The following is a 12734-nucleotide window of genomic DNA, read 5'->3' as shown; positions in this document are numbered from 1 at the left end:
ACAACCGCCTGTGCAGTTCTCCTCATATACCTGTAGCATAGCAGCCATGTTTTGCTATTCCTGGACAACCCCTTTAAGCCTTTCCACAGTAGTTCTGCTCCTGGACAAGAGCACCTTCTTGCCTGAATACATCAGATATGAGAGTGGGAAAAAATGTGATTAATATTCCTTATTAAGACCTTTATCTTGATTGACGTTGCCTGCTCCACACGCTGCCGACATCTTGACGTGTATTTACATGCCTTTATTAAAAAAAGACTACTCTTGCATTGATAAATAAAGGGAAAACAAGACCGACTCGTACTCAACCTGCCAAGGAACATCGTTTCCCATCCGCATGCATATATTTACATATCTATAAACACCATAAAACACCACCCCAGTCCACCGACGAGCAGCATGGTTACGTGGATCCCATAAATAAGCAGTTCGTTCATGAGGCTAAAGTCGACCCGCCTCCGCCCCAGCAGCAGCAGGATGATGGACAGTTTGTATTGGAAGCGCAGGAATACTCGGATGCCCAGATACTGAAGGCAAAACAGGATAGAGAGTGCCACCCAGAGGATGGAAGTAAAAAGGCTGCAGCTGAAGTACAGCAGGAAGCGGATGAAGCCGTACATCCATCTGGACTTCAGGTAGATGTCAAAGTTGTTGTACTTGGTGCGCACCAAATGCGTAGTGCGGACCGGGCCGCAGGCAGAATGCAAGCAGGTGGTGTGAGGGCCGTGGAAGGATCGAACACGGCGGGGAATAGGGATCACAGGCATTGGGGACCCCACCTCTTGTAGAGTCTCATGGGAGGTCGTGGTCGGATCATATCACAAGGATGGAAGTTTGTGCTGAGACCAGAAGGAGAAGGAATCCTGGATGGCCGGCCCGGAAACTAGACTTGAGGATACCTGCAAACAAAACAAGCCAAGTCACTGACTCTATATTCTGCTGGCCCAGTTATTGTGTGCATATATACATGTCCTGTACTGACCCTGAGCTACACATGTGGTCAAAGTTGTTGGTACCCCTCATTTAATGAACGAAAAACCCACAATGGTCACAGAAATGACTTTAATCTGACAAAAGTAATAATAAATTAAAAATCTATGGAAATGAACAAATGAAAGTCAGACATTGCTTTTCTGCTTCCACAGAATTAAAAAAAAAAAAAAAAAAATTAAACTCCTGAAATAGGCCTGGACAGAAATGATGGTACCCCTGAAAATAATGTGACAAAAGGGACATATTAAATCAAGTTGTGTCCAAGAATTAGCATAACAGGTGTCTACAATCCTGTAATCAGTCGGTGGGCCTGTATATAGGGCTACAGATACTCACTGTGCTGTTTGGTGACATGGTGTGTACCACACTCAACATGGACCAGAGGAAGCAAAGGAAAGAGTTGTCTCAGGAGATTAGAAAGAAAATTATAGACAAGCATGTTAAAGGTAAAGGTTATAAGACCATCTCCAAGCAGCTTGATGTTCCTGTGACTACAGTTGCACATATTATTCAGAAATTTAAGATCCACGGGGCTGTAGCCAACCTCCCTGGACGTGGCGGCAGGAGGAAAATTGATGACAAATCAAAGAGATGGATAATACGAATGGTAACAAAAGAGCCCAGGATAACTTCTAAAGAGATTAAAGGTGAACTTCAAGCTCAAGGAACATCAGTGTCAGATCACATCATCCGTCGTTATTTGATCCAAAGTGGGAGACAACCAAGGAGAACACCATTGTTGGGAAAAAAAAAAAAAAAAAAAATCATAAAAAAGCCAGACTAGAATTTGCCAAACTACATGCTGACAAGTCGCAAAGCTTCTGGGAGAATGTCCTATGGACAGATGAGACAAAAATGGAAGTGTTTGGCAAGGCACATCAGCTCTATGTTCACAGATGGAAAAATGAAGCATATCAAGAAAAGAAGATTGTCCCTACTGTGAAACATGGAGGAGGCTCTGTTATGTTCTGGGGCTGCTTTGCTGCATCTGGCACAGGGTGTCTTGAATCTGTGCAGGGTACAATGAAATCTCAAGACTATCAAGGGATTCTAGAGCGAAATGTGCCAGTGTCAGAAAGCTTGATCTCAGTCGCAGGTCATGGGTCTTGCAACAGGATAATGACCCAAAACACACAGCTAAAAACACCCAAGAATGGTTAAGAGGAAAACATTGGACTATTCTGAAGTGGCTTCTATGAGCCCTGACCTAAATCCTATTGAGCATCTTTGGAAAGAGCTGAAACCTGCCGCCTGGAAAAGACAACCTTCACACACGAGACAACTGGAGCAGTTTGCTCATGAGGAGTGGCCAAAATACCTGTCGAGAGGTGCAGAAGTCTCATTGACAGTTAGGCTGTGTGCCCACTATGCATTTTTTAAGAGTTTCCACAGCGGCAATTCCGCTGCAGAAACGCTTAAAAAACGCTTGTTAGTAGGTCTATGTTCACCAATGATAATAAGAATGTGCTGTGCACATGCTGCGGAAGTTTCCGCTGCAGATTATCATTGCGGAAAAATCCGCAGAACAACCAATTATTTTGCGGACATGCAGCGTAATCGCCGCCATTGACTTGCATTGAATCGCTTAATATCCGCATGACTACATGTGCACATGCGGATATTAAGCGATTCAATGTACGGATGGTACCCGGGTCTGGAGAAGAGGAGACTCTCCTCCAGACCCGGGTACCATAGTACCTGTAAAAAAAAATTAAAATAAAAAAAACCCCAAACATTATACTCGCCTTCTGATGGTCCCCTTCTCCGGTGCGTCCTGGCTCCCCAGCAGCTCGTGATGGACTAAAAGGACCTGCCATGACATCATTTAGTCATGTGACCCGTCACATGACTAAATGACATCATAGCAGGTCCTTTTTACTAAACCGCGATACACCGGGAAGACCAGAGGCATCGGAGAAGGAGACTGGGGGCCATCAGAAGGTGAGTATAATGTGTTTTGTTTTTGTTTTTTTTTTTACCATTTTTATATATATTTTTTTTAACTAACTTGGTCACACTATATAAATCCATGCCGGTTGAATGGATTTATATAGTGTGAACAAGTTGTCAAGCACTTTCCAAGTGATGCTAAAATTGCTTGTCAACCCGCATGCAGAAATGCATGTGAAGAACGCTTGGCAAACGCTTCTACCTGGCAGGAAAAACGCATGTAAAATCCGCATGCGTTTTTTCTGCCAGGGAGATGCAGAATTACAGGAATCGTTTGATTGCAGTGATTGCCTCAAAAGGTTGTTCAACAAAATATTAAGTTAAGAAGAACCATCATTTCTGTCCAGGCCGATTTCATGAGTTTATTTTTTTTTAAATTCTGTGTAAGCAGAAAAGCAATGTCTGACTTTCATTTGTTCATTTTCAGAAAATTTTAATTTGTTACTGTTGTCAGATTCAAGTTATTTCTGTGACTATTGTGGGTTTTTCTTTCATTAAATGAGGGGTATCAACAATTTTGACCACGTGTGTGTATATCCTGTATTATACCACAGAGCTGTGTACATACATTACTGATCCTGAGTTACATTCTGTATTATACTCCAGAGCTGCACTCACTATTCTGCTGGTGCAGTTACTATGTACATACATTACATTACTTATCCTGTACTGATCCTGAGTTACATCCTGCATTATACTCCAGAGCTGCACTCACTATTCTGCTGGTGCAGTCACTGTGTACATACATTACATTACTGATCCGGAGTTACATCCTGTATTATACTCCAGAGCTGCACTCACTATTCTGCTGGTGCAGTCGCTGTGTATATATATATTACATTACTTATCCTGTACTGATCCTGAGTTACATCCTGTATTATACTCCACAGCAGCACTCACTATTCTGCTGGTGCAGTCACTGTGCACATACATTACATTACTGATCCTGTATTATACTCCAGAGCTGCACTCACTATTCTGCCGGTGCAGTCACTGCTCCAAAATCTTCCTGAAAAACACCTTCGAAACACCTTGCAAAAGTTCTTTCTATTCGTTTCTATAGGAAAAGTTTATTTTTTTTCTCATAAAAGTACACTCTGCACCCCATCTTGACTGAAAAAAAAAAAAAAAAAAAAGTAAAAATTTTTGCAAATTTATTAAAGAAAAACTGAAATATCACAAGGTCATAAGTATTCAGACCCTTTGCTCAGACACTCATATTTAAGTCACATGCTGTCCATTTCCTTGTGATCCTCCTTGAGATGGTTCTACTCCTTCATTGGAGTCCAGCTGTGTTTAATTAAACTAATAGGACTTTTTTTTGGAAAGGCGCACACCTGTCTATATAAGACTGCACCGCTCACAGTGCATGTCAGACCAAATGAGAATCATGAGCTCAAAGGAACTTCCCAAGGAGCTCAGAGACAGAATTGTGGCAAGGCACAGATCTGGCCAAGGTTACAAAAGAATTTCTGCATTGCTCAATGTTCCTAAGAGCAGAGTGGCCTCCATAATCCTTAAATAGAAGAAGTTTGGGACCACCAGAAGTCTTCCTAGACCTGGCCGTCCAGCCAAACTGAGCAATCGTATGAGAAGAGCCTTGGTGAGAGAGGTAAAGAAGAACCCCAAGATCACTGTGGCTGAGCTCCAGAGATGCAGTAGGGAGATGGGAGAAAGTTCCACAAAGTCAACTATCACTGCAGCCCTCCACCAGTCGGGCCTTTATGGCAGAGTGGCCCGACGGAAGCCTCTCCTCAGTGCAAGACATAAGAAAGCCCGCATAGAGTTTGCTCAAAAACACATGGACTCCCAGACTATGAGAAATAAGATTCTCTGGTCTGATGAGACAGAACTTTTTGGTGACAATTCTAAGCGGTATGTGTGGAGAAAACCAGGCACTACTCATCACCTGCCCAATACAATCCCAACAGTGAAACATGGTGGTGGTAACATCATGTTATGGGGAGGTTTTTCAGCTGCAGGGACAGGACGACTGGTTGCAATTGAAGGAAACATGAATGTGGCCAAGTACAGAGATATCCTGCATGAAAACCTCTTCCAGAGTGCTCTGGACCTCAGACTTGGCCGAAGGTTCATCTTCCAACAAGACAATGACCCTAAGCACACAGCTAAAATAACTAAGGAGTGGCTTCAGAACAACTCTGTGACCATTCTTGACAGGCCCAGCCAGAGCCCGGACTTAAATCCAATTGAGCATCTCTGGAGAGACCTGAAAATGGCTGTCCACCAACGTTCACCATCCAACCTGACGGAACTGGAGAGGATCTGCAAGGAAGAACGGCAGAGGATCCCCAAATCCAGGTGTGAAAAACTTGTGGCATCATTCCCAAGAAGACTCATGGCTGTACTAGCTCAAAAGGGGCTTCTACTCAATACTGAGCAAAGGGTCTGAATACTTATGACCATGTGATATTTCAGGTTTTTTTTTAATAAATGTGCAAAAATTTCTGCATTTGTTTTTTTTTTTTCAGTCAAGATGGGGTGCAGAGTGTACTTTAATGAGGGAAAAATGAACTTTTTAGAATTTACCAAATGGCTGCAATGAAACAAAGAGTGAAAAATTGAAGGGAGGTCTGAATGCTTTCCAAACCCACTGTACCAAGCACTGTGCAATTAAAAGGTTGCAAAAAACACTTCAGGGTAAAAAACTTCTTCAAAACTACTTCAGGAAAGGAAAAATTTCTCCACAAAGGGCAGTTTCCTGAACGGTTCTCATTGGAAAACTCATAGGAATTGTGCACCTCCTAAAAACTACGTGTGAACATCACCTAAATGGTGACATGATGCTGCTTTACATTTTTACAGATGCCAAAAAACAAGGCGCAGCTCCTAGTAGATGACATTACAATAATATGTAAATATAGATAATATAAATTTCAAATATCCAATATGGTTGCCAGGGAGGATTTTAGGGAGTACTAAGATGGTCCCATAAAAACAAAACTCCCAGGACCATCTTTTAGTTCCCACAGTTGGGGTAGTAAAGTAGCGCTTATATTGGGGTATTATTTAAATACAGTATAGAAATATTATATAGGTAGAGTATATGGCGGTATTATGTGAGCACAGAACTGAAGTTCACACAGTTTGGAAATTTCCATCCCCACACTGCAGCATGTGAATTTCACGCTAAGGGTAATGTGAACATAATCAAAAGGCTGTAAAAAAAAAAAAAAAAAAAAAAAAAAAAAAAAAAACCTGCTTCCTAAAATGCTTTAGGAAAACAAAAACTTATCCAAAACTTCCCAAAAGAAGGGAGTTCCACTAGAAAACTCTTTTGACTGCCTCAACAAAAGACTGAGTGCACATAGCCTTAAAGGGGTTGTCCACTACTATGACAACCCCTTCTAAATCTCTGACAACCCCTTCTAAATCTGTTTTCCCCCCAGTAAAATAATAAATGTACTCTCCTCCGATGCCGTTCCAGCAGTGTCGGCACTGGCTCGCCCAGCGATCGCGTGACATTGTCACATGATCCATGCGGTCTTGGCGCTGGCTTCACTCCCTCCTGCTTAAGACAAATCAAGACATCTGGAGGAAGTGAGAGCAGTCGCAAATCTCATTTCTTCCTCTGAATGTCAATTAAGTGCATAGGAGTGGAGAGTGAAGCCAGCGCCAATTGACCGCAGGGATTGCATGACATGACCATGTCACACCATAGCAGGGGTGCCAGTGCTGCCACTGTTGGAACGACACCGGAGGCAAGTATAAGGCCACGGCCCCACTATCAGTATTCGGTCAGTATTTTTTCTCAGGAGTGGGAGCCAAAACCAGGTGAGGAACAATCAGAGAAAAGGTATAATAGAAACAAGTCACCAATTCTGCATTTATCACCTACTCCTGGTTTTGGCTCCCACTCCTGAGAAAAAATACTGACCGAATACTGACCAAATACTGAGAGTGGGGCCATGGCCTAAGTGTTATTATTTTGCGGCAGGGAAACATAAGGATTTAGAAGGGGTTGTCACAGTAGTGGACTGCCCCTTTAATCTGCCACATTTAATAAGGAAATCAACAGCTGTAAATTTTAATGTGAATGGCGCTGCAGATGATAAAAGCGTATGTGACACCTATGTACACACAGCTCAGTTATACAGCGCCCCCTGCAGGTGACTCCCCCCGCACACGCTGCCCCGTCGTACAGCGCCCCTGCAGGTGAATTCCCCCCCCCCCCCCCTCTCCTCCGTACACGCTGCCTCGTTATACAGCGCCCCCTGCAGGTGAATTTCCCCCCCCCGTACACGCTGCCTCGTTATACAGCGCCCCCTGCTGGAGGTCCTCTCTTCTGTAACTTACCCTTAAAGCGGGTGTCCGCGCTGTTCCCGGGGCCTCCAGTCCCTCCATCCCCCATACTTCAGGCTCCGGCAGCCGGTATCACGCCCCCTGCATGAGGCAGACAGCCCACCACCACTGCTCCCTCACTTCCTGCTTCCGGGTAGCAACATCGCGAGAGCGAGAGACCGGCCCGTTTCCTTGGTTACCAGGCTCGAGCTCCCGTTACCATGGTGACTGTCGCAGATGCCTGGTTCTAGCAGAGTGCAGCCCCGTACACGGGGGCGGAGCCTGCTTGATAACCCCCGCCCCCCCTGTTATGTACAGTCCTGGCTGCAGGGTGATGACCAGCGCAACCAATCACAGCTCCGCTTACTCCACTGACCACACACAACCTGCCTTCTGATTGGTCACTGTGGTCAAAAACACCACAAAATCCCTTTTCTGTTAGTGGCTACTTGGACATACTGTAAGTTTTATGACAAGTCAATGATCTCATATATAGTAAGGACTCCAGGGCGGCTGCTGTAGCAAATCCATTATTATTGAATATTGCCATAGTTTACCACAACTAAATGTAAAAGGAAAGACATTTGATACTACTTGTATGGAGCAGAGGGGAGAAAAGTCACCACCGCTCTGCTGACCCCATAACTGCAGAGTCCAGACCTCCTCTGGTATAACATCAGCACAAACACTGCGCCCCCACCAGGAGCTTCATGGCGGAGCAGCTGCATGCAGCCGTACATCACCAAGCACAATGCTGAGCGTCGGATGGAGTGGTGTAAAGCCGCCACCACTGGACTCTGGAGGAGACATGTTCTGTGCAGTGACGGATCACACTTCTCTCTCCGGCGTCTGATGGAGGAGTCTGGGTTTGGTGATTCCAGGAGAACGTTACCCCCTGACTGCATTGTGCCCGCTGTACAGATGGTGGAGGAGGATAATACTATGGGCTGTTATCAGGGGGCGGCCTCGGCCTCTTAGTCCCAGTGAAGGGAAATCTTAATGCTTCAGCACAAGACATTGTGGACAATTGTAGCTTCCAGCTTTGTGGGAACAGTTTGGGGGAAGACCCTTTTCTGTTCCCCATGACTGCGCCCAGTACACAAGCTCCATACAGACATGGGGGTGGGGGAGAACATGAGTGGTAGCACAGAGCCCAGACCTCAGCCTGTTCCTATAATGGAGGTTGTGACCCCGGCCTCCCCCCAACACCAGGGTCTGACCCCACAAATGCTCTTCTGGATAAAGGGGAAAAAATTCCCACAGACGCCTCCAGAATCTTGTAGAAATCCTTCCCAGAAGAGCGGGAGCCATTATATCTGCAGAGGGGCGACTCCATATTATGTCTATAGGTGTGGGATGTGGGGGGCACATACTTTTCTCCATATACTGTATGTAATATTACATTTCAGTGGTGGCCGCGGCACACAAGCACTTTATGGCCGGCTGCAGCTTTGATAAATGGGTGGATTGGGACATCTTTGTCTCCCGGCCGGCGTGTCCTGGGGCATTTTGTTGCACACTTCCCTTTCATAAATTCTATTCTTTCAGAAATCAAGAAGTCGTTAAAGAAATTAAGAGCCGCCGATCATTTTTATTGTCTAATCACAGAATTCCTACATCTGTGAAGAGCCATTTGTCTGAAACTCATTAATATCTGTGTCGCATTGTGTCTGCTGTGAATTATTCATTCTTGCTGGAGACCTCAGTGCAGAGTTACCGGCGTAATGAGAGATGACGCAGCGTCTTGCAGCTCCGGGATCTGCACTGGTCTCGCTCTGACTATTGCCGTCATGGAGAATCACTCGGTGGAACCGGGACTGACTCCTCCAGAGGCCTCGCTCCTCGTACTGATGGTGATCACAGAATGTAAAAACTTTCAGCCCAAATATCTTCTATCCTACAATTTTAAAGGGAATCTGTCATCCCCTGGGACTTTCAGACCGCTAATAGGGCCATACAGGTATATATAGATTCACCACCTATCACCTGTATGCCCATATTAGTGGTCTGAAAAGTCCCAGGGGGTGACAGATTCCCTTTAAATTATCCTGCAGATGCAAGTGCTGATTTGCAGCCCCATCATGGTCTTTCTGTGCAGTTGCCAAAATCAAGGATTTGTCAGTGTAACAAAATATTCTGTAAAAGCCCCAACAAATTTAGAAATGCCCTGCTCCAAAAGGGGCCGCAGTTCTGCTGTTCTGCGAAGCTAGGAGACATTTTAAGGTGGGATTGGGATCATTTTCAAGTGGGACTTAAGGGGACTCTGTCGGCACAGAATGGCTGTTCAAGCACAGACGCACGATGTGTAAGGAGATGGAGAAAGGGAACATTTCCACATGTAATGTAGAACAGTATGTCCACAAATCAGCGCCACTGTCTAGTGGCCAAATATTGTAGGACAAGGAAAAGTGGAATGGATTACATCAGCAGAAACTGCATAACGAAGCGCCTGATTCCTGAGGGGAAGAGATTGGAGGAGACACCAGGTCATGTGACAGATGTGGCGCAGTTAATGACTATAAAAGGCCCAGGAGGGCCGTGAATGGGAGGAGTCGGAGTCTGAACCTGTAGCAGTGTAGCAGTACAGACTCATGGTGCGGCGAGGTTTGGTTATGGCTGCCATTTTGAGTGACCAGACCCAAGTGTGGAGCTGTGACTAGAGCTGGGTAGCAGGAATGAGAGACCAGAGCTAAGAGATCCGAGCCGAGGGAGCAGAGCCAAGAGAGATGACCAGGCCATTGAAGAGGGATGTTCGTGTTAGCTGTGACTTCCGGAGTAGATGTACAGTACACAGGGGACCAGGGCCATGCTTCAGGGGACAAAGGCGGGTGTGCAAAGTGACTCATCGATAAGGGACTTGCAGCCTAACGGCGTGGCATCATAGGCCTCTGTTAGGGCCTGTAATACGGCTTGTATTGCCTAAAGAGTGACGGAGTTACAGTGGTAACTGGCCCGATAGTGGTGGTGACGCACAAAAAAAAAAAGTAGAGGCATGGCATAATAAAATGACACTTAAATAAATAAACTGAGCTTAGAGAGTTAATCCTTAATTGGATTAGATTAGTGGTGTGAAAGTTTTATAGTCCCAATATCCATGTAAGATCAGAGGCCTGGTGCCCTCATGGTCTTTGGAGCAGATTCCTCAGTTTTTGTAGTGAGTCATAAATCCTCCTGACAGATTTAGTCCTGTGTGGAGGGAATCAAAGACCCTAATCAGTTTGTATTCCCAGACCCTTCGATGTTTTTGTGATTTAAAGTTGCCTTTTAATATGACAACTTTCATATTGTTGACGTTGTGTCCTGGACCACAGATATGTTTGGCCACTGGTACACGGGGTTTTTTATTCTATAATCGTGTGGCGATGAGACCTCATCCTTGCTCTCAGTTTCAGTCCTGTTTCTTCCACATAGAGACCCCCAATAGGACAGAATTAAGTGCACCATATTGGAAGAGGAACATGTGATTGTCCTGGGAATCTTATAATCCTGGTGTATGTTGGGAATCTGTATCTTGTCTTTGGTCCCTACATGGGTGCAGGTTTTGCAGCTCTTCACATTGCAAGGAAAAGTTCCCCTTGGTGTATCTGAGGGCATTGAACTTCGGATCATGATGTTTCTTATATTTGCAGGTTGCCTGTAGCACAGCAAGGGAGGGTCTTTGAATACTGTTTTAGCCAGTCATCCTTATGTAGGATGTGGTGAAGTTTTTTTAGCAGTTTTTCTCAGTACCTCAAGCTGTGGGTTGTAGGTCACCACCAGAGGAACACTATTATTTTCCTCCATACTGAAGTAATTGACTTCTAGGGATCCTTGTGGCTCTAATGATCTGGTCATCAATGGAGGTGGGGTGGTAGCCTTGGTTTAAAAATGTCTTTTTGAGATGGGTTAAGTTTTCATCCCTGTACCTTGGGCTGGAACAGACACGATTGAATTTGTCATGGAATTTTAAAGTTCTTGTTCAGACTCAGTCCAGATTATTAAGATGTCATCATTGTAACGGAAATAGGCCAAGGGTTTGATGGAGCACGATGCTAAAAAGTCATTTTCCAGTTTCGCCATGAAAAGGTTGGCATACTGGGGTGCCATTTTGGTGCTCATGGCAGTTCCAGTGCGCTGCAGATATAGCTTCTAGTCGAAAGAGAAGAAGTGTGGGGATAAATCTGGTGAGTATCAATACAGACTCAGAAGGGATCCCATCAGTTTCAAGAAACATTTGGCAGGTGGCTAATCCATCTTCATGTGGGATGTTTAAATATAGGGATTCCACGTCTATGGTGGCTAAGATGACACTCTTAGGGAGAGGACCTATCGTAGATAGCTTTCTTAAAAGGTCCATGGTGTCCTGTAAATAGCTGTCTGTCTTCCTTTCCAGCGGTTTAAGGACATTTTCTACCCACTCTGAGATTTTTTCAGTGAGTGTTTCCACCCATGAGATGATTGTCCTCCCTGGGTTACCTGGTTTATGAATCTTTGGAAGCATATAGAAAATACCTATCCTGGGATTCTCAGGTATGAAGTCCAGAAGGTACAGTATGTGGAATCTGTACACGTACCTTTTGATGACTTTTTCAACTCCCTCATATATTTGAGTCGGGTCATCATCCAGTTTGGTGTAGTATTGATGTCCATCAGCTGTCTCTGTGCTTCTTTAATGTAGTCAGTTGTATTCATAAGGACTTATCAAATATAACAATGAACTTTTTCATATGGAAACAAACTTTAAAGGGGGTTTCGTGTAAAAAAAAAAAAAAAAAAAAAAAAAAAAATACATTTTAATTAATAGATCTTAAAATATTATTCTAATATTTTATTCTATGTAACAGCAGTAAAAAGCATGTCTCCTAATTTAAATATGTAATAACAAAGGGTAAAAAACCTTGAATAATACAGATAATAAAGTATGATGCAAACAAAAGTGCCCCCAAACACACTGAAACCCCCACAGTAAATTCCTCCACACGCACAGTATGATGACCCTACTATAGCTCCCTCCCTCAATCCCCCCCCCCCAACAAAGAATGGTGACTCCATCACAGTATGATTCTCTAACTGTAATCTCCACATAGTCCTCCATACAGTATAATGGACCCCACATAGTCCTCCATACAATATAATGGACCGCACATAGTCCTCCATACAGTATAATGGACCCCACATAGTCCTTCATACAGTATAATGGCCCCACATAGTCCTCCATACAGTATAATGGGCCCCACATAGTCCTCCATACAGTATAATGGGCCCCACATAGTCCTCCATACAGTATAATGGGCCCCACATAGTCCTCCATACAGTATAATGGGCCCCACATAGTCCTCCATACAGTATAATGGGCCCCACATAGTCCTCCATACAGTATAATGGGCCCCACATAGTCCTCCATACAGTATAATGGGCCCCACATAGTCCTCCATACAGTATAATGGGCCCCACATAGTCCTCCATACAGTATAATGGGCCCCACATAGTCCTCCATACAGTATAATGGG

The 12734-nt window shown here is 44.4% G+C and overlaps 1 protein-coding gene across 1 annotated transcript; it reads right to left on the bottom strand.

Annotated features, from left to right (window-relative positions):
* Positions 1-229: 229 nt before the first annotated feature.
* On the bottom strand, positions 230-7518 carry TMEM250 (transmembrane protein 250). Its single transcript, XM_073637792.1, has 2 exons — positions 7261-7518; positions 230-899 (listed from the first exon to the last, which is right to left on the bottom strand). The coding sequence occupies exon 2, from the start codon at positions 765-767 to the stop codon at positions 348-350; it is 420 nt and encodes a 139-aa protein (XP_073493893.1). The 5' UTR covers positions 768-899; positions 7261-7518; the 3' UTR covers positions 230-347.
* Positions 7519-12734: the final 5216 nt, after the last annotated feature.

The sequence above is a fragment of the Phyllobates terribilis genome, unplaced genomic scaffold, assembly GCF_046119375.1.
Source record: "Phyllobates terribilis strain yellow unplaced genomic scaffold, ASM4611937v1 Scaffold_7__3_contigs__length_470593459, whole genome shotgun sequence".
NCBI classification, from domain to species: domain Eukaryota; kingdom Metazoa; phylum Chordata; class Amphibia; order Anura; family Dendrobatidae; genus Phyllobates; species Phyllobates terribilis.
The sequence above is the reverse complement of the archived record's forward strand: the minus strand, read 5'-3'. Positions and strand labels throughout refer to the sequence as shown.

Bases quoted from the DNA above. Each gene is read 5' to 3' on its own strand.
- TMEM250 (XM_073637792.1), bottom strand. From the start codon at position 767: ATGCCTGTGATCCCTATTCCCCGCCGTGTTCGATCCTTCCACGGCCCT.